General features: G+C 39.9%; 1 protein-coding gene across 1 annotated transcript in view; it reads right to left on the bottom strand.

Moving 5' to 3' along the window:
• The window catches only part of RYR3 (ryanodine receptor 3), a 626,301-nt gene that overhangs the window by 369,663 nt on the left and 233,753 nt on the right, over window positions 1-22,885 (bottom strand). Inside the window, 5 exon segments of the mRNA XM_049899608.1 lie at window positions 1,542-1,635; window positions 5,008-5,107; window positions 6,011-6,123; window positions 13,579-13,657; window positions 16,145-16,219. Of these exon segments, the coding sequence (XP_049755565.1) occupies window positions 1,542-1,635; window positions 5,008-5,107; window positions 6,011-6,123; window positions 13,579-13,657; window positions 16,145-16,219 (461 nt within the window).

Below are 22,885 nucleotides of genomic sequence, written 5' to 3'. Positions count from 1 at the left end.
TTTAAAGGTAGAACGGGAATGAGAAGAAAGAACTAGAGAAGTTCTCCTGTGTCCCACCTTAGATGCAGACAATTCTGAAAACTCAGTCTGAAAGCTTCAGTTCTTTACCCAGGGAGAACTATGGATGACTGAGAACATTCCCCTTGATGCAGCAGAATAAGATATTAAAGAGATGGTACATGTACTATTGCATAGTTTCAGTATTTATTAAAAAGGAAAAGTAATACCACAATGGAATAGGGTCACACGATATTATTTAGGGTAGAGACTCCTTAGTTCTAAGGGAAATCAGGTCAGCCTAGCTTCCCTATGCAGTGATAACTGTCACCCACTGTACCACTGCCAGGGAAGCAGAGAGTGAACTAACCACTGCACTTGACATACACCTGTGCTGTACGTACATGCCTTAGAGCTCTGGGTCACATCTTGTTCCCATGAAGGGCTATCCTGAGGACAGAGTAGGTAGGAAGAGACTCAGAACTATAAGGGATATGTGCTGCCAAGAGATGGTTTCTAAGATGTACAATAATATGTTCAACCATGTTGCTTGTAGGGGTCCTTTTGTACATTAAATAAGGAATGAGCCCTGGATGGAGACTCAGCAGCTTCAGCCTTCTAGACTCCTGTCAGAAATAGGTCAGTTGTATGACCTTTGACAGGAGCCTGACCTGGATGATCTCTAAGTTGTGAAGGCTTATGAACCTCATTCTATTGAAGTAAAAAACAAAAAAACTATAGTTGGCAAGGTTTCTGTAGGCATAACTCAAAATGAAAGAAAGCATCACCACCAAATCACACTTAATGCCACCCCAAATTCAGCCTAATTCGGATCTGAGCTTTACGTACTTTGCTCCTTTGATGATAAAAAGAATAGTACAAAACTCTTCAGTATTAGGACTTGGGTTAATATCCTATATATATCTCATGGCTTTGAGTGAAAAGGATTCAACAAGTGGTCAATTAGACACAGTGTCACCACCCTCAGCAGTGCCCTCTAAATGTTGCCCTTGGTACCACCTCCTGCCAAGTCCAACTAGTGTTGGATAGCAACATTTGGTCTCTTCAACCCTTTTTGGGAATTAGCAAAACCAAATTGCCAAATACCACCTTAATTATTTAGTACAGGAAATGGGAAGAACAGAGATTATCTGCCTCTGAAGAGCCTGGTGAATAATTTGAGTCAAAGTACAGATTCACTAGTATGATTAACCTCATTTCCATCACTAAAATGGGTGTTTCAGTCTACAATTAATGCTACCAGGAACTTCTGAGACCCAGGAGCAACCAAAGCAAATGAAGGAATTAAGAAGCATTATTGTTTACCTTAGAAGATGCACTAGTACAGAGGTATGATGTAAGCAAACTCTACTGTACAGTATTGCCATTTTTGTTTTGCAAACTGAAACCCATGGCTGGAGGAAGGTTTGCTAAATAACCACCATACAGAATTCATTTGTGGCCAAAACAAATCTAAATGTAAACTCTTCAGTCAGAGTCACAGGAGACTGGAGATGGCCAGAAGGATGACGATATGGGCTTACCTGTGCTGGGAGTCATTCTGGTCCATAGATAGTACTGTCAAACACTCATCGTGACCATGGAAAAGGCGTACTACGTGCCCACCAAGCAGGTATCCTATGAGACAATTACATTCAACCATGAATCGAGCAGAAGTTTAATACCGAGAATACCACGTTAAGAAGGGTAAATTCGATGAAGGTCTGAGCCAGTTATAGAACACACCAATGGAGATACATTTGGGAAATGACATATTCTGTGAATTCAAGCCTCTGGCAAAAAAACCCAAGAAAGTCAAACACTGTTTCTAAGATGAACAAGTCCAACATCAAAAGGTAAGGTAAAAGCAGTATCAATTATCATTAAAGGCCAAAAAGGAAAATTAAATAGCTACTATTAGGATGATAAGGATTTTCTAACTGTTTAGGATGTAAATACTTCCAACACCAAATTCCTGGGTAAACGCCTACAAAATCTCAATGTGTATACTTTGTGGCAAAATTCAAATCAAACAGCAATCATGGGAAAGAAAGAAGGCACTGGGAGGGCAGCTAACACTAATGTTATAGGTCCTGTCTTAGGAGAAGTCAGCTTCTGAATCTATTTAGCAAACACAGATCAAACCCGGATGTTGTTCCTACAACACCAATGACTGTCCAGCATCCCTGAATGGACAACTGTAGATACCGCTATCAACGAGCACTCAGCTTTCAGAACAAGGGAAGGAATCTCAATAGCCATGGAGTTCAGAAATGGAGAAGAGATAATGAACTTCAAGGACATGATGACCCACAGCCTTCAAATAAATTCTGAGCCTTAATTCAAAGAACACAGAGAGGGCCCTCTGTCTTAACAGCACCTTGCACAGAGGAATGGAATTTGTTATTCCTCTGAATTAACAATCCTCCGGGCTAGTCTAGTCTCAGGAGACACATGGGCTTCATATGCTCAATGTCTGTATGGGGCTTTTAAAAAACTCACATAATTAGATCATTTTAGGGGCTGTCTCAAACTATTTTAGGTACTAGATTAAAGCAGTGAGACGGAGAAGTCATGCCAGAGGAGAAAGGGGTGTTCTCATTATGTCTTTCTTGTACAGTGATAGTCTGAGAGTCCCTCGCTCAATTTTCACCAAGGCAAGTTTTTCTTAAACTTCCCCAAACAGTCACAAGTCTGTGTCCCATTTCCTTCTCCCCTACTGTACTAGCATCTCCAGTTGTATCCTCCGTTTCCCCATCTCCTTTTTTTTTTTCAATAAAAGTAATTCACAGATACATTCACACCAATGTTCATTGCAGCACTATTCACAATACCCAAAAGGCAGAACCAACCGGAGGGTCCATTAACATGTAAATGGATAAAACGTGGTACATACACACAATGGGGTATTGTTCAGTCATAAGGACAAGTGAAGTTAGAAACGGATAGTAGTAATGGTCACACAACGATAACGTAATTAATGTCACTGAGTTGTACACGTAAGGACATGTTGAAACGGTAAAAACAAAAACAAAAGAAAAAAAAAGAGAGACAGTAATGAAGTTCCAACACATACTATGAACCTTGAAAACAGTAGGCTGAGTGAAATAAGCCAAAAGGACAAATGGCGCCTGACCCCATTCAGATGAAATATCTAGAACAGAGGAATGCACAGAAACCAAAGTTTATTAGTGATCACCGGGGTGAGTGGAAAGGGGGACTAAGGAGGTATTGCTTAAAGGGCACTTAGTTTCTGTTAAGGGTGATAAAAAATATTTAGAAGAGGATAGTGGTGAAGGTTGTACAACATAGTGAACATAATTAATGCCACTGAATTGTACTTGTAAAAATAGCTGAAATGACAAATGTTTGTGATAGATAGTTCACATTAAACACTTTTTTTCATTGAAGAAATTCCTCCCCAAAAAGTAGTTTATGATCTACTGGAGGGAAATCCTTAACAACCAATTAATTTAAAATTAAAACCCTCCATGACCAGGCTCTTGATTAAACTCTCAATCATCTCATGATGGGGAGGCCATGGGCCATTTGGAATCCATCATTTACAGTTCTTTGGCTCCTTCAATCAATATTCTACTCAAACAGAGAAAACTGCCAAGTACTGATGTGTCACAGCTTTTCTTAATGAAATATATTGGGACAATAATCAGGGGAGAAGTATCATGACAAGAATCACTTGTGCTCTTAAGGGCTGAAGTGGGTGTCTCCCCAGCTGATGGGCATTTTCTGCAGAGGCAGATGACTCAAGTGAGGAGCCATCCAGGCGATATTACAAGGACTCTCAACACTTGTATAAGGACCTTTCTGATATGGTTTGCAAGCACTCCTTAATGAATCCTCACAAGCCCTCCATTGGGACTGGGAAATAATTTTAGTCCTCCAGTGAAAATGAAATATTTAAAAGAGACTACTGAGTCAAAACCTTCTTGGGAAGGATTGAAACTCAGCTATTCTTGATTCCTGAGAGAAAGGGAATGGCTGCCAATAGACTTAGGATGGTGAGTTAATTTGGGGGTACAGAAGGAGGGCTAAACAAATCCTGCCTTTTTAAAGTGTTCCACGTGTTGCTAAAGAAGTTAAGAATTTGTCATCTCCTGATTATTCAGTTTGGCTATGGTATCTTCCGTAGCTGGTGTATCATCTTGGCACCTCTCAGTTTCCTCTATTTTCAAACATACCATAGAAGGGCAATCCAAGTTCAAAACTAGCAGACTCAGGAATAAAAACCGGTCTAAAGCCCGTGATATGAGTAATTTTTTAAAAACTCTGACCTTGCTATCAAGTACCAGCATATAATGTAATAACCCATAGGTCATTGACATTTGGCTACTCTGCTCCGCTGTGCTATTACAGTGAGGTAAGGCCAGTATGGTTATTCTCTAACTTGAAAGTGTACACTGACTTTGCCTGGCTCTAAGAAATGGGGTATGGTGAACAAAGTTTGATGATCTTATTTCCAAAGGAAAAATAAAACACTGGGAAAATTTCATTTATAATTTTTAAATGACTTTCCATAAGTATAAGTGGAAAACAAACAGCCAAGCACGCTTTTATTATAAAGGAAGTCCTTCTCCCACCTGTATGGAGAGATGCATTGGGGAGATATATAAACAGCGCCATTTTCTTGGCATTCTACCTCTTCTAAATCGGAAATTGCTGAGGTCTATGCACTTTTAACTAGTAACCATAAATAAAAAAGAAAGCTCAGCGGCAAAGGAAAGCTGCATCTCCAAGTCCTCCATGCTTATTGGGCTAAGACAATAGTGGGCTCTAAAAAAAAAAATAAAATCAGGAATATGCATGCAATCGGAAGTCAGGAAGGAGACTAAGCCATATCAACATTAGAGAAAGAAACTCAGGTGCGCTAAAATCCCACAATCTATGTACCAAGGCATTCAGGTCAGAGCTGGGAAGTAGCAGAAAATATCAATATATACAGCACAAGACAGGCTGGCAGGCTAAGGGCCAAATGCATATAAAAAAGCACACCTTCTTCGATGCTACTTCCTGAGCACGTAGGATGTACATTCCAGAGTGTTTGCATAAAGGAGGCATCCACTTGTATGTTACCATTTGATATTGAGAGATGCTGCAGCAGAAAGAGAAATGAGACATCCCTTAAACCCCAATTCCAGGCCTGTCAGAAGCAGCTCACCTAGAATTTCCAGGATTAAATTAAACAGCCTGTCATCTGGCTCTTTCTAACTAGCCTGTGGGGGATTTCTCCACCCCATCTAGAAGCAGCTTCAAAGTGGGACACTTTATTCGGGGAAGAGGAAATATCCAGCTACTGAGGTGGCAGACAGTGTGTTAGCTTCTTCCCCTCAGCGGGATTCCTGATTCAACATGGAGCCATAAAATGTCTGTTCTTTGTAGGATAAGGGAAGTGACAAACACGGAAAATTACTCCAGCGTTTGGACTAGACAAAGGAAAATCTGCTGATGGGGCTGGCTCTATGAGAAGCTGTTGAGAAGCTTAAAACTTATCTTTGACATTTCTTTATCTTCAGGCACCCCCTTTCGCCTCTCTCAGTAGACTTGAAAACAAAGTTGGTATTCACCTTCCAGCTGCAAAATCTGACCACCATGTTTCAACCTCTTACAACACCCCACACACTGAAACATTTTAAACTCTTTCCCCAACATAAACTTACTTTTCCTGTATCCCATCCTTTCAGGCTCCTTCCCTGGATAATGAAGCTGAGTAATGTGATAAATTCTAAGTAATAGGAGGCTATGGTGTAAATAGGCCTGGTGCATTTTAGCAGAGTTTTCAGGACAAGGCACCATAATCCCAAGGGGTAACTAACAGTTAAATTCCAGGTACCATGATAATCTGGCAGAGAAGATAATTTAATCACCTCTCAAATATCCTGTGTAAGGGGACATTCTATCCCACCCAACCTTTCGTGGCTCAGTTCTCCTCAGCCATCTATTTTCCTCTAGGAAAAAAATCTGAAGATGGGAGATGCTTACGTTGGGAGGTACTTACAAGGTATCTTTCAGAGGATACACTGACGAGGATGAGGTCATCGCCAATTCGAACTTTCTCTCCCTCAGATCTCTGTTTGGAAGCAGGATGTATGGTCCACCAACAGGCTTCTCCTACACAAAGGCTCCTTGAGTTAGACGTTGTTAAACAGAAGCCAGCGTCCCTAGTTCTGCCTCTTGCTCTCTGCTCTCCTTCCTCCTGTTCTCTCTCTCTCTCACACATACACTTCAGCCCTCAATTTCTATTCATCTAAAACCACTTCAGTTGGCTCCAAATCTGCTCTTGTCTAATGTCTATCATTTTCATTATCCCTAAAGACAGAAAGCCAGTGTTTTGGAAACAGTATTAGAAGTGAGACTGTAAACCTCTTTGAGTGTTTTTAACACATAAAAAAAAAAAAAAAATGGTTTCTTCATAGTTCCTTTCAGATCTTTAAGAATTGACTTTATTGGTCTTCTGAACACACCTACTTTTATCTTTGCTTCGGTGCCCCTTGGCAAATTCTACTAAAATGTTAGTAAAAGGATTTTTCAAAGGCCTAAACTAAAAAGGACTAAGACAAAAGAAGAAAAATTGACAGGAGAGAAGACAAATCAACATTTTGGGGAAGGAAAAGCAGATGGATGATTTTAGCCCAAAGAAGTCTAAAACTCAAGTCTTTGGGTAAGGAAACAGGGGAGAAGACGCCACCAAGGAGTAAGCCTCTTCTTGCCACAGGCCCCCAGAAAGTCTCTGGAATGGAAGAAACAGTTACTTCTGAAGACAGCAGTAGAAGAAAAGTCTGAAAACAGGAGGATTGGTTGAAACCTTTAAAGGGACATTTAACCCACCAGATCCCTTTCCTTATCCTTCACAGCCAGATTGACTCTTGGATTCCTGGATAGAAATTTAATCCATGAAATGGCAGACCACCAAAGATCTGGTTGTGGAAATAACAGGCACCGTTAAACAAGGAAGTAAAAGATCTTGCTAAAAACAGAATAATGAAACTTTTGTCATTATTGCTATTGTTAGTTGCCATCGAGTCGATGATTCCAACTCATGGTGACTCCATGTGTGCACAGTAGAACTGTACTTCGTAAGGTTTCTAAGGCTGTGACCTTCTGGAAGCAGATTGCCAGAGGCCTGTCTTCTGAGGCACCTCTGGGCGTGTTTGAACAGCCAACTTTTCAGCTAGTAGTCAAACATTTAACTGTTTTTGCCACCTAGGAACCTCAAAGAAACATTTACATCCTAACTAGTAAAACTCTAGTCATTTCCTTCTGTCTCTGTTCCTCAGCTTCCAGAATGCCAGCTGTGAGACTGAACCATCCCCCCTCCCCAAATTTGAAAATTATTCTTTAGAGAAGTCCAGACACACAAGATAAGAGATGCTGTTGTTGGAGTTTCCCAGTTAAACACCCAGGTCTCTGCCAGATTACCCCAAAGTGAGGCTTCGCAGGGGACAAGCCACAGCCACACACTCAGGGCTTCCAGTCAGTTTGTCCCGATTGCTCTTAAACATGAATTGAGATCAAAGATCACCTGGCACCTGAGGAAAGTGTCTCACATAAATGGCAGGAACAAAACAAAAAGAGGGGACGGGGATTTGGAGAAAACAAAGATTATGGAGAAGAGAAGAAAAAAAATTTTTTTAATTTAAAATTAATCATCTCAGCGAGATAAGAAAAAAGTGTTACAATTATAAAACACCCATGAAAGCATCCATGAAGGATCCTTCCAGACAAAAAGAAAAATATTTGATCCTGAAAAAAAAGAGAAACAACACTGTTGTATGATAAAGTTAAAAAATTCTCCTAGAAAGAATGAAGAAAAACATTAAAAATAGGAGAGAAAAGAAAATTAGAAAACAAATCTAGAAGAATTCCATAAAGAACACAGAGCTCGAAGGCAAAGAACCATGGACTTGGGGAACATCTATGTCAATTGGCACAACTTAGTTATAAAGACGAAGTTCTATATCCCACTTTGTGCGTAGTGTCTGGGGTCTTAAAAGCTTGTGAGTGGCCATCTAAGATACAGCTTCTGGTCTCTCACCTTCCATAGCAAAGGAAAGCAAAGAAAACCAAAGACTTAAGGTAGCAATTAGTCCAAAGGAATAACAGACCACATGAACCAAAGCCTACATGACTCTGAGACCTGAAGAACAAGATGGTGCCTGGTTACCATTACCAATTGCTCTAACTGGGATCACAACAGATGGCCCCAGACAGAGTGGGAGAAAAACTGTAGAACAAAAAATCAAATTCACAAAAAAGACCAGACTTACTGTCCTGACAGAGACTGGAGGAATCCCGGAGACTATGCCCCCAAGACGTCCTTCTGAACTGTAACTGAAATCATTCCCAGAGACCACCTCTCAGCCAAAAACCATAGACAGTCCCGCAAAATAAACAGTAACAACCAAGGAGAATGAGATCCTTAGAACAATCAATTATACAAGATCAAGAGGGCAACATTTGCTCCAAAGCAAAGATGAGAAGGCAGGAAGGGGTAGAAAGCCAGGACGAAAGAAATGCAGAATTACAGTGGTAATGGGGACACTGTTTACACACGTGGGGAATGAAACCAATGTCATTGAATACATTATGTACAAACTATTGAACGGGAAACTAATTTTCTCTATAAACTTTCACCTAATGCACAATAAAAAAAATTTTTTTAAATGAATGAACAGAAGAAAAAAAGTGAGGAAATTAACAAAGAAATAATCTTAAAACCTTCCCAAAGCTGAAAGATATGCATTTCCAGATCGACAGGGCCTACAGAGTGCCTAGCAGAGTGGAGAATGGAGACTCACACCAAGGACTATTCCTATGAGACTTCCGAGCAAAAACGATCCACCCAAGACATAACACCAGCATAAAACAGATTGTAGCAGCTTTCAGATAATAAAACAAGTTACACACAAAGTACTACGAATCAGAAAGTCCACTTCCTAACAGCCTAGTCATAAGCCAAAAGAAAACAGAAGAAAGCCTTCAGAATGCTGAGAAACAAACAAACAAAAAACCCAACAAATTCCAACACAGAATTCGACTACACCGTGAATTACTTGTGAAGCTAGAATTAAACTTTCAGGCAACAATTTAGCTCGCATGAATCTTTTCTGTAAAGCTATTGGATACTGGCTCCACTAAAATGAGACGGGAAACCAAGAAGGGGGAAAGAAGAGATCCAGGTAACACAGAATCTAGGAAGAGAGGCAAAGGAATTGCCTGGATGATGGTGATGGGAAGTAGGATAATGCCTTTGTGGCAGGCCAAGGCACCAACCAATACTGACTGGAGTAAAAGAATGGAGTGTTCCAAGGTAGATGTTTCAAAGAAGAAAATGAAACTGATACCATAGCTAATGTGACTGAATCTAACAGGCCGATTTTCAGCTCTGTGGAGCAGTTTGAAAAAGGAATGAATGATTGGGTCACAGAAAAGTAAGTACTGTAAAAAATAAGGCAATTACTAACTATTGGAAAACTGAAAAGTAATACAAGAAAATGAACCTGATCATGTTACATTACATTGCTCATTTGCAAATAAGTTAGAGTATACCAATATAAGCAAATAATATTGACTTGATAGTTACTTAAAAAATAGATGTAAATATATTGGGAAGGTGAGAAAAGAAGACAGGGAAAAATAGAATATAAGAACTAAATTGTTATAATTTATTTAGAACATAAAAAGACTTAATATGGAAAAAATAATGAAACAGAAGTACCTGCACATTGTTCATAAGCAGACGGTGAATAATACTAAAAGAGCTGAAAGTAGACGCCCCAGAGGGCAGGAATCCAGAATGGGGAGGCGTAAGGTAGGTGACTGCTGAGTTTTAATGAGCCTAGGAGTACTGTTTATCTCTTTAAATTATTTATGGGTATAACTTTGACTAACTTTAAAATCACAGGACGAAAACAGCTGGCCTCTACATCTAAGGGGGATATCCTATGTAAATCCTCTATGTACTCCGTGGACCAGCAAGGGCATTTGGAATAAAGAGGGTCCTGAAGAGACACACTCAAGAAGAGTATTCTTGTGTTCCTGATGTCTACAGGAGCTCCAGAGCACAGAATGGGTCAGTTTTTTTTTTAGTTTTTAAATGGCCCTAAATTACATAACAGCACTTTTAGTGGGTTTTTTTCCCCCCATATTTCTTTCCTCTTAAGTCTAAATTCTAAAACGATTTCTAAATTCCAGAAACAAAACAACAAAAATCTTTTAAGAGCAGAATAAAAGGAATAGCAAATAATCCGAGAGCTGGACTATATGAAGAAGAACATGGCATCAGGACTGGTGAAAGACTAACAACCTGCGTTATGCAGAGGACACAACCTTGCTTGCTGAAAGCAAAGAGGACTTGAAGCACTTGCTGATGAAGACCAAAGACTAGAGCCTTCAGTATGGATTACATCTCAACATAAAGAAAACAAAAATCCTCACAACTGGACCAAAGAGCAACATCATGATAAACGGAGAAGAGATAAAAGTTGTCAAGGATTTCATTTTACTTGGATCCACAATCAGCACCCATGGAAGCAGCAGTCAGGAAATCAAAAGACATATTGCATTAGGCAAATCTGCTGCAAAAGACCTCTTTAAAGTGTTTAAAATCAAAGATGTCACTCTGAGGACTAAGGTGGGCCTGGCCAAAGCCGTGGTGTTTTCAATCGCCTCATATGCATGCAAAAGCTGGACAATGAATAAGGAAGACCCAAGAAGAATTGATGCCTTTGAATTACAGTGTTGGCAAAGAATATTGAATATACCATGGACCAGTAGAAGAACAAACAAGGCTGTCTTGGAAAAAGTACAGCCAGAGTGCTCCTTGGAAGTGAGGATGGCGAGACTTCACCTCATGTACTTTGGACACATTTTCAGGAGGGACCAGTCCCTGGAAAAGGACATCATGCTTGGTAAAGTAGAGGGTCAGTGAAAAAGAGGAAGACCTTCGATGAGATGGACTGACACAGTGGCTGCAACAATGAGCTCAAACATAACGATTGTGAGGATGGCACAGGACCAGGCAGTGTTTTGTTCTGTTGCACACAGGGTCGCTGTGAGTCAGAACCGACTCAATGGCACCTAACAACAAATACAACAGAAAGAACTGAGTAACCAAAATCAAGGTTAAAATGATCACTGTTAAGTCTAACCACTTATTTATTAGCCAGTGTGTAAGGGAAAAATATTCCACATTTGTTTAAGAAACTCCCCCTAAACCTTTCCTCTCACGTTCTCCTAATAATTAAGCGCAACTATTCATAATTTTACTTGTTTACAACTCTAAAGAGTCTCTGAGCCGTATAATTACCTGGCAGGATGTTACTCTGCTAGATTCCTTGTGTCTCCTGGAGATAGCCAGCTCACCCTAGGTAATACCTGAACCTTACCCGAGCTGTTTGTACGTTCTCCCTCCCGGCACAAATACGCTAGACTTCAAAAACACGATATGGTTTAGGGGTGAAGGAGATGGAGTGAATTATTTTAGACTCTAGGTTTTCATGCAGAGCTGGTCAATGCTATTCCACCTGCCTTCTGTCAACTTGATTAGCCAACTTGAACTTGAGTTGCTTCACGTGCTTGCTTGATCGGTCAGCAGAATTCACACCAAGGCTAATTTCAGAAATTTTGGGAGAAGTGCTGGGGAGAGTAATATGCTCTGCTGCTATTTTTCCATTATTTTTATTGGCGGCTCTAATAATTAAATAAAATTGATTTCTCGAACACTTGACTAGAGAATGGTATTTCTCAATTTCACCCTAACTCTCAAAAAGTCAAAAGTCATTTTACTGATATAAATAGAATGGCCATATATGAGTTTGCCGAAGACATGCTCAAAGACTGACAGCTGGCTTATATTTAGAGGCCAACTTATGTTCACACAGAGTGTGGCACTTCACTCAATTTGTAATTTTCTGCAAAGGTTGACAACACCTTAGAGGAAATTATATTTTAAGAATAACACTTTAGCTGAAAACAAAACAACCTCAAATTCAAATATAATCTTACTTAAAAAAAGAAAAAAAGAAACGTAATGGGCACAGGCAGGGCCACTGCTCTGCTTTGTACCAAAAACTAAAAGAGGAGGAGAGAAAGGGGTTCTCAGGCACTCTTAGGATCCCATCATGCAAGACACAGAACAGCAGGTGCAGATGGTTCAGAATCTAGATTGTTTCCTAGATCACCCGCAAAATCAGACAGTCAGGGTCTTTCCCTTATGAAATGACATGAGTTGTAGAATGACAACAGTATGTTTGTCCTTCTTTAGGCACCCAATATTAGAATGTCCTTCTCATTGGGGGAAAATGTCATGATAGTAAAGATGGCACCCAAGCTAGACTGTTCCCCACCCGTTGGTTTAACCCAGACCAATTTCTGTTGTTTTCAACCAAGTATTCTGACTAGTACATAGCACAAACTCTAAAATGGAGCAGAAATTCTATATGTGAAACCTTTGACATACGGTCAGACTGTCTACAAATATTTCCAGCCATAGAAAGTGCCCTACATCCCAGGGCCAGCCGTTACAAAGTGGTTTCCTTCACTGAGGCAAAACGTGCCTCCTTTCAACTTCCACCCACGCTCCACTGGTCTTTGGAATAATCCAAAGGAAGTGTGCGCCCTCTTTGGTACTGCAACTCATTGAATATTTGCAGACAGTTATCTTAGTCCTCTGTTCTTCATTTTTTTTGTTCTTCACTTCTGGTTTCTAACAAGAACCTATATCATCCTGGTCATCACCATCCTTAGGACCCACCTCTTACTGTCAATATTTTGACTGCACTCAAAAAAAAAAAAAGTGTTTCCCAAAGTATATAACATATATCAATGGTGGTAAAAGACAATTAAATAACACTGTGTTTTCTTTTTACTACTCTTTTAAGCTTTCTTATTCTACCAAAGTTTTAGTGAAGTTAGTGTATCTTTAAAAATCTTTACTACTTTTTAAATAATTAGTATCACCTCAATTATTTAATGACATGTTTTTCTTTTAATCATTATTTAGTTTTATTGGCAAGTAATACCAGTTTTATACTTATAGAACTAATATATGTAAAACTAAAAATTTAAGCACAAAAGTAAGTAAATTTAAAAAAATACAAAAGAAAATGATAATAAAGGGGATACACTGGAATGACAAAAACCATGGAAGGAGATGTCACTGACTAATGTTTGAGAGACACTGATTTAGAAATAGCTAGTCTGTTGTAGAATAAAATGAGGCAACTATGCACTCATTACTTAGTCCTTATGATGTTGCTTTCATTTGTTGGCAGTCATTTACTATCACTGGTACGTATCAGAAACAATGACTAGTCTGTGTACTTTCAGTACCTAACCCTAAAAAGACTCTGCAAGACTGCAATTAAAGTATAAAGTTCTCCTTCATTCTTAGTTTCCAAGTTTCCATCACACATTTTTTTCTTTACTTAATTATTCTTTAAAATTTTATCAGACCTTTTGACTAGGTTGGTTTGGAATCTCAGATGAATAACAGAGTCAATGTTCTTCTCAAATGCCCTGAGCCCAAGACCCTACTGAGCAGGAGACCTGGGAATGTTGACTTACCTGTGGCATGTTCCCGTAGACCAACATCAAAGGCAAGCTTATCTGTCTGGGATCTTGATGTAGTCAAACATGTTAGATACTGTGAAACAAGAGCAGATGCTAGTGAAGTCAGTCTTCTATCTGGTCTCGGGAGTTCACAGCTATGTAGTCGGCTTCCAGTTGTCAATTTCAATACAGAACTACTGGGAAAAGGGCTCATTCACCTTGCTCACTGGAAAGCTTATTGGTAAAATACTTTCAGAAAAGCCTCTATATTTAAAACCTCAAAAATGTTCTTATCTGAGGATGCGGTAACTTAACTTACATGACTATATGTTAAGGAAATAAGTTTGAAATATTTAAGATGCTTTAATCCAAAGATACTTTTAGAAAACTTTCAAATGGGAAGCAATATAAATGATCGACAATAATAGAAAGATAAGATGGTGTTAGTACTTCTATTTGATTACTGTTACATGACCCTAGAGGATATTCATCAAGACTGTGTAACAGCACATAGTTTATAATACATTGAGCTAAAAAATAATATATGAAATAGTATATTTGGATATTTAGTAGTACACAGAAATTTAAATGCTTAGCAACCAGACTGGGAGGAATTATTTCCAAATGATAACAGAAATTGTCTTTGGATAGCAGGGGTCTAGATAAGTTCCTGCCTATTTTCTGTTCTAAAAATTTTCTGTGAGTTTTTAAACTTCTCATATATATTTTTAATTATAAAAATACCCGTGCATATACAACTTAAAAATAATTAAAAAAAAATACCTTCGAAAGGGAGTCCCATGACCTCTCTTAGGTGCCCTGACTCCTTTACTAGCAGATGCAAGGGTGGATCTTAGCATTAGACTGAGGTGGGGAGCAGAAAGCACTTGGGGCAAGTCCCTGAGCTATACTTCCAGCTCTCGGCAACAGGAAGGTGACAAATTATTACATTGTACCAAGTCACATCTCACCGGTTTTATTCCAAGACCTGGTCTTCAAAGGATCTAGCTAGTATAGAGTTTATGTCAATTGTGACTCAAGGATTTTTGTTTGTTTTAAATTTATGTTTAGTTTGTGTGTGTGTATGGGGTAGGGGAATCTAACAATAAATAATGTTGGCCTTCCTGTCTCTACCATGATGTTAGCTGTAGTTTTCAAAGTCATGAGAGGTGTGTTGTGTTGTTTAAGGCTTTGTTTATTCTGTTTAGGTAGGCAAAAAGAGGCATTAGGATATTATTTACCTTACGGGTAATCACCAGATCCCAAAAGATAAATGATTAAGTCTCAATTCTAGAGATTATCAGGGTAGAAGTTTCCCTGTTCCCTAAACGCCCCCATCTTCTACTTTGATAACCTTCCATGTGGTCATTTTATTCTGTTTTTTGCCACAAAAGATAACAGACAAATGTTCAGGCTGAAAAGGTCAACTTCTTACCATAGCTCAGGAAAAAAAAAAAGTTGCAATAAATAAATAATTTAAAAGGCAGCTGCTGCTCCCGCTGCCAACTTGATAGTTCAAGCTTGGAGGTGAGCTTTGCAGCATGCTGCAGGTGTAAAGGTGTGAGACAAAGTCCTGAGTTAAGGTTTTTTTTTTTTTTTTTCTTAATAGGATTAGAGGAAGACGACGAATGTTCCTTACATCGATAACAAGTAAGGATATACTTAGGACTGGGAGTGAACGTTGTTACAGAGCTGTCACTCACTAAACTTCACTGACATCACAATATTCTTCTTAGTACTCCCTGCAAAAGATCTATAATATCTCTATTTTACAAATTACATTTCTTTAAAAATGGAAGATTTTTGTCAAGTTACGCTGAGGTCACACCATTCTGGTTAACTCTGGTTCTAGTTCTCTGATCAGTTAAGCCTGATCAGCTTTCTGTGGCTGCCTTGCATGCTATATCTCCTGCTTCTGAACTAACACAAAACCAACCAAACCCACTGCTATCGAGTCGATTCTGACTCATAGTGACCCTATAGGATGGAGTAGGACTACCCCATAGGGTTTCCAAGGCTGTAGTCTTTAGGGAAGCAGACTGCCCCATCTTTTTCCTAAGATGTGGCTGGTGGGTTTGAACCACTGGCCTTTAGGTTAGCAGTTGAGTGCTTAACCACTGCCCCAAATTCTGCCAGGACTGACAGTAATGACTATCATCGCATTTCTTTTAGTTGGGTAAAAGAGAAGAAATTTCACAAAGATCTCATTTGATCGATATGTCTTCTATGCCGGTTATACCTGTATGCTCAAGAAATAGGTTACCCCCTGATTCATTTCATCATTCATCAATTCAGCATCTGGTATGTCTAGGCATTGTGCTTAGTGGAGTTAGGTTTAGTGAGGAAAAAAAAAAAAGATATGGTGCTCCTCATGGAGCAGGTGGGTCAGACATCAAGCAAATACATAGTTACAAACTGAGGTAAGCAAAATGAAAGAAATGCTAAGATGAAAACGTTCTATTATTATTTTTATTCCAAATGACTATCAACATGGAATTGCTGGTTTCTGTACTCCTCCCCTGGCCCATTCACCCTTCCCGTCTCCTCCGAAGGTCAATGCAAACACCCAGGATGGGCTTACCATTCCGCTGAAAGAGTGCCGCAGGAGAATCGCGTGGCCATACAGCAGGGTCCTGTGACCACCTCCTTGTGCTGCCTGTGGGGAATGAGGAAGGAAATGTCAGCATGCCCCAGTGGTGGCCTCTGACAGCAAAGCAGCGCAAGAATTCTGGGAGACACACTACAAGGAGAAGACCCACTGCAAAGCTCCCGGGAAATTCATTCTAGAAGCGTGTGGCCAGCCTGTGGGTGGGAGCAGACTTGTGACCACAGCCATGCAAAACATCTCTGGGAGAGGGTGTGTGGGGCCAAGCCACTTCTCAGAAAGGGCCCCTGCCCAGGACCAGCAGAAACCCAGAGCTGCTTTACCAGAGAAGCATGTAAATGAGATAGGTACTGCTTACCTTCCTTTGAAACTTCTCAGAAGCGTTCAGAGTGAGAGAGAGAAACAAATGTGATGTAACTACAGCCTAGCAACAGAAAGGCAGCGCAGTAGGCAGGCATATGGCAACATTCTGTGCCTTGCAGGTCTTTTCCCTCCAAGGCACTGTGCCTTCTGCCCACTCAAAGGTCCTATTTACACAAATCTCACCAGCAAGAGATGGCTCTGAAATCCAGGACTTTTAACGGGGTAAGCAATTATGCAGGAATAGATCCTTCACAGTTGAGAGACCACGTAGGTGTCTTCTCTGCCTCACCAAGCAGCCCCACTATTCCTGGCTCTGTGGCAGCCCAAACCGTAGGAGAGGGAAGCATGAGAGGAAGAGATAGTCCAACATAACACCACTTCTGTCTGTTTCTTATTTTTTCCCTTAAGCCCATTGGTGCTCACGGGTACCTCTGGGGACCAAGTATTTTTTCTTCCTCTGAAGGTTTACTGACAGTGCGTGCTGCCATAAGGAAGGGGCCTTTAGGACTGTTTGAAACCGAAGAAACGGGCATGTGCGACAAATTACTGTTTTTACAGAGTACTGTGTGAGATGTCTGAATTTTGGGAAGGAAAAATTGAAATTTTGAAAATTTTCATTCGTTACATGTATGTACTGACAGACCCTGGTGGGGACTCTGGGATATAATTAGTGGTACTTCTTATGAACCACCAAACATTTAGGGTAGGCTTGTGGGAGGGGGCAAGAAAAAAAAAAATCCATACTACCTACCAAAAAATTCAGACACACTCTATGATTCAGCATGCTTCCACTAATAAAAACGCATGGTATCAACAAAAAATTCAAAGCAGAAAATAACTGATTCACGAAAAGGTTACTCTGATTCACACGAGGCTACAATGAACTGAAGAGTACATGATATAAGCAAAAAGAACCTAAAATTTATTTTAGTTAGAGGTGAGTAGATAGCAAGAAAAACAAATCTAGAGAGAATTCTAGAATTTTCTAGAATCAACAATTTTAACCTGTTACCCATGTCTCTTCCCATCATGCTAACTTGTCCTCCGAGATAGAGGTCAAATGTCTTTGATCATACACCCCCTTCAGGAAAATTTATTTAAGCACAGATCCCCAGTCCTTCCCAAACATGCACAAAAAGAGAGTCCAAGGCCTGAGATAAAAATTAATTATGAGCAGAAATTCTAATATTTTTCTTCTATACACCAAAGGCACCTCTTCTGTACCCACAGGTATATAGCTCAGTGGGGTGAGGGAGTCAGTTTGAGGTCCTGCTCCTCTCCCCTGCCTGCTTTCCCAACAGACAAGAGCCATGAAGGGGAGGGGGAACCAGGAGGTGTGAAGAGAAGGCAGAGGTCTGGATAATCAGTCCTTGAGTAATTTCATTTCAACTTTATTTGGATTAACAGAATCACTTCTGTCAAAGAGGTAGTTTTTCATGTCATACAACGAGCCTGAAGAAAAAAGATAAATGTAGTACCATGTTCAAACTATATATATGGATGTTCTTTTTTCTATCGCTCTAGAGATATTTAAGGGCTCTCCAGACTTTACCACTACATAGGAATTACAATGTTCTTCACAATATTTCCAAGTTTCTTGAAACTGTTTTTATAAACTTCAGTTTCTATATTTACAAATGTATGTCAACAGCTTACGTTAAAATTAGTCATGCTAAATTTTCACATCTTGTCAGTCTAACTGAAATTTTCCTCATGAACTTGTATTATTGCAAGTCTATTCTTTAATTGGAGCCCTGGTGGCTCAGTGGTTCAGAGCTAGGCTGCTAACCAAAAGGTTGGCAGTTTGAATCCACCAGCCACTCCTTGAAAACCCTATGGGGCACTTATTCTCTGTCCTATAGGGTCGCTATGAGTCAGAATTGACTCGATGGCAATGGGTTTTTTGATTTTAGACTTTTTAATTGATGGCTGCTGGATGCTGATGTTTGGTATTATGCTGATGTTTATGGATGTTGTGGGTGTATAGTCCCAAACTAGTTGGATGTCTCAGGTTGAACAACTAACGAAATTATATTTCCTACTCTTAACTGTGGAAACCCTGGTGGCTTAGTGGTTAAGAGCTATGGCTGCTAATCAAAAGTTCGGCAGTGTAAATCCACCAGGCGCTCCTTGAAAACCATGAGGGGCAGTTCTTCTCTGTTCTATAGGGTCACTATGAGTTGGAATTGACTCGACAGCAATGAGTTTGGTTTTTTTGGTATTCTTAACCATCAGCCACACATTACTCCAATTCTTTGTGCTTATCACCTAATGCAGGAACCCTGGTGGTACAGTGGTTAAGAGCTTAGCTGCTGACCAAAAGGTCGGCACTTCGAATTCACCAGCCACTCCTTGGAAACCATATGGGGGCAGTTCTACTCTGTCCCATAGGGTTGCTATAAGTCGGACTGATTCAATGGCAATGGCTTTTGTGAGTAATGGTTATGTGAGTAATCATAAGAATTACAGAGTTGAACCCAAAAAGTGGCACTGACAAGTCTGTGCTGCTCTCATTCTCTGAGCCTTTGAGAAGCATCTTTCTGGCCCTCATATCCCTTATTGACAATACCAACAGAAAAATATTTGCCAACCCCTACCCTATATGACCAGAGCGCTGGTGGTGCAGTGGTTAAGAACTCACCTGTTAACCAAAAGGCTGGCAGTTTAAATGCACCAGCTGCTTCTTGGAAATCCTATGGGGCAGTTCTACTCTGTCCTATAGGGTTGCTATGAGTCGGAATCGACTCGATGGCAGTATGACCTGGTTACCTTCTACCTCTCTGACTTCATCACCTACCAGTACCACTCTATCACTCCTGCTCCAGCAGTCTTCTTCTAGTCTTTTATTCTTCAGATAAACATGCTCCTACCGCGGGGCCTTTGCACGTGTTTCCTCCTGCCTGGAATGCTCTTCTTCTAATACTCTCATGGCTCATTCCCATTCTTTATTCATTTCTGAGTTTAAAAATCTCAGAAGCCTTCCCCATTCAGCCCCTCTAAAGAACAACTGCCCTTACTCTATCACATTTGCCTGCTTTATTATTTTTCAGGACATTAAATTATTAGCTTATATGAATTCATGTGTTATTTTTTATACATATCTACCCCTCTAGAATATCTTCTCCATGAAAACAGGGCCTTTGTTGTGCTATCTGCCGTATAAACATAACTTTTATCAATACCTGGCACATAGGAGGCACTCATTAAATATTTCCTGAATGAATGAATGAGGTTGTCACCTTGCCTCCATTTTACAGATGGGAAAAGAGAGGCATAGAGAATTTAAGATACTTTTCCATGATTGGCTTGTAAATGGTGAGCTTGGATTTGAACTCAGGTCTAACTACAAACTCTATTTCCATTATTTGGTGTTAATACTGGAAGAACATTCCAGGCAAGGTACGATACGCTACACAGATGAGAATGTGGGTCTGCACATGAGGGGATCCAGACTTAGCATTTGTGAGACTTCATTGAAATGGCAGCCCTGCCCTTGCTCCAAGTGACCTTGGCTATCACCACTGGCAGGAGGAGAAGATTCAGAACCACATCACAGGATGGGGTGGGGCAGGCAAACCTGGCAAAAGGCCCTGCTGTCACGTCCAGAGGATAAATGTCCACTAGATCATTAATTCAATTATCTTGCCTATAAGTTCAAAATTAATTTCCATCACTGACATTTCCTTTGATGGTGTCCCAGACAACACTGCCTCCCAGTAAGATAAATGGATACAGCAACTGAGGTGGGTGGGGGGTGACCCTCTACTTCTACCCAGCCATATATAAGTATATTAAGACTGTTAGAGCTCTAAGCCATCTTCTTTCGTAGGCTAGAACCTCAAATTCCACTTTGGGGGTTCCCAGGCTCTAGGAAGTCTTCCAAGTCCCCAGGAAGTCCCCTTGCTGGACCTAACATAACCCACTAGAGTTGCAGGGGTCACCTTCCTGGGAGGGCTTTCAGGGCATGAAATTGAGTCACTTTCTGGATGTGGATATGTGTACTTTAATTCTGCCCTTTCTTTCATACCCTACTTCTAGTCCACTCTTTGGTTATCAAAGAAAGAAAGAGGCCTTTCTAGAAAGTTATAGAACAATATTTACTGTACATGCTGGAGACCCCTTTACATGCTCCAGGAGGCTTGCATTTCCTTTGACACAGGTGACAACTAAATAATTAAGATAACTTATAAGCAAAAAAACAACCCAAAAAAACAATAATACCTAACAGCAGACATAAACAAAAGCAAACAACACTAGCTATAAAACAATGTTTAGGAATTTACTTAGATGAATGAAACCCTTCAAAATGAAACCACAAAACCTTATTTTATAACATATAATTTGATTTGATGAACCAGAAAGGTATACTCTGTGACCAAATAAGGATACTAATATTTGCAAATGCTTATTCTCCTAAATTTAACTTACAGATTTAGTGTTGTTTTAGTTAAAATTCTAATGGGATTATTTTGGAATTCAATGAAATTGTTATAAAATTATCTGAAAACAAAAACATAAAAAACTTTATTTTGAAAAGGGGCCAAATTTTAGTAAATTAATTAATTCACACTGGTATGGGTTTGAAAAGAAGAATGTATCACAACACAGCCAGTCCATAAACAGATCCAACTATATAAAAATATATAAATGTGCTATCTGATAAAGAGTATGTTTAGTACAATGGAGGAAGCCAGGATTATTAAGGAAACGTTTGTGATATCTACATAGAAATCAGACAAACATTCAGTTAGATCCACAAGAAACATAAAAGATAGACTCTGGATGGATAAGAGAGTTAAATATTTCATTTAAAAAATTAAATTCTAGAACTAACACGTAATAAAATAGTCTATATCCCTTTATAGACCTAACACTTATCCATGCTTTGAAGCAATAGATGCACTCAAAGGAAATAAAAGACAGATATGAGTGTACCCCAAGACTACTGAACTTCAGAACAATGGAATCATCCAACATCTACTAGATGGCAGAAATATTTTGTATTTAACATGATGACAAAAATGTTCATATCTTATTGAAATGTATTGAAAAAAAATACACCAAGACTCAAAGAAATAGGCAAAGGATATGAAGAAGTGATTCATATCGGGAGTTAAATTAAAACACATGGAAAAAAATTTTTTTTTTATCTTTCCTAGTAATGAAAAGAATGACAACTAAAGCAGCTTTGATATATCATTTTCCATCCACTAAATTCGCAAAAATGGGGAAAAAGCTTAATGCTGTTAGACTTGCGATTTAGCTGGCGCAATCACGTACGAGGTGGCGCTGAGGACAACACGTTTGGAAAGCTACATGGTAATATATAAAAAGAGCTGTAACGAAGTCTATAACCTTTGTTGTAGTAATTCTACTTCCGGACATAATCCAAGAGGAGCAAAAAAGTTATGCATATCATCGTAATAAGAACATGATAATGGGGGAAACAAAACAAAAGACCTTGAAAGACCTAAATATGCAGATCTAGAATGGCTGCTTTCAGGCACTGATGCCAGAACCCAGCCCTACCCTATTGTCAGAGGGAAACCAGAGGGAGAGGCAGCCTTTATTCAAGACGTCTCTGAGTTCCTCATAGCTCCCTCAGGCTCAGCTCCAGACTCCATAGGAAAAATCTCTTGCCACTGAGATTTACTCCTGCTTGGATCTCAAACCCACTGGCTCTTCAGACTGCCCCTTGTGGACCTTTCACTTTGGAGCCTGTTCTAGCTCCTGGAGATCTGGATTCTGAACTGCTTCATGCTTCTCAAGGCTGCCTCACTCAGCCATCAGATTCGAGGTTCACCTTCCCCTACTGCTACAGACCAGCTGATCACCCCCCTTGGTCAAACCCCCAAGGCCCTGCTCAAGCATCCTTCTTTTCTAGAAAGGGTGGACAGAAAGAACTGGTCAATATCATTCCAGCTCAAAATGACATCTAAAGAACTATGGGGAATTTTCCAAACAGGTCTCAGATTGTAAACTCCTGGGAACAGGGACAGTGTTTCCTCTTTAATGATGGACATTGGTGCAGTGTATTGGAATTTAGACGTGACGTCCGGGGGTGGGGAAGACACATGCACAGATTAGACTGACTTGGGGTCAAAGCCAGGGGATGAGAAAATAGGAATTCCATAAGCACACTACAGTCATCCGAATTCCCTTACTGTGTGGGAAACCCTGAAGAGCCCAACGCAGGACACTTCACGTGTTTCTTAATCAGGCACTCTACTCTTCAGATGTGCCCAAGTTTGCTTTTCCTGAGCTGAACAAAGATATCTCTTATATCCTATGGCGCCCAACCCTGGAATATAAAAACACTACACAAACAGTGAAAAAGAGGAAGACTATCAACAA

The sequence above is a fragment of the Elephas maximus genome, chromosome 10 (assembly GCF_024166365.1).
Source record: "Elephas maximus indicus isolate mEleMax1 chromosome 10, mEleMax1 primary haplotype, whole genome shotgun sequence".
Classification (NCBI taxonomy): Eukaryota; Metazoa; Chordata; class Mammalia; order Proboscidea; family Elephantidae; genus Elephas; species Elephas maximus.
This window is presented reverse-complemented; position numbering and strand designations above follow the sequence as displayed.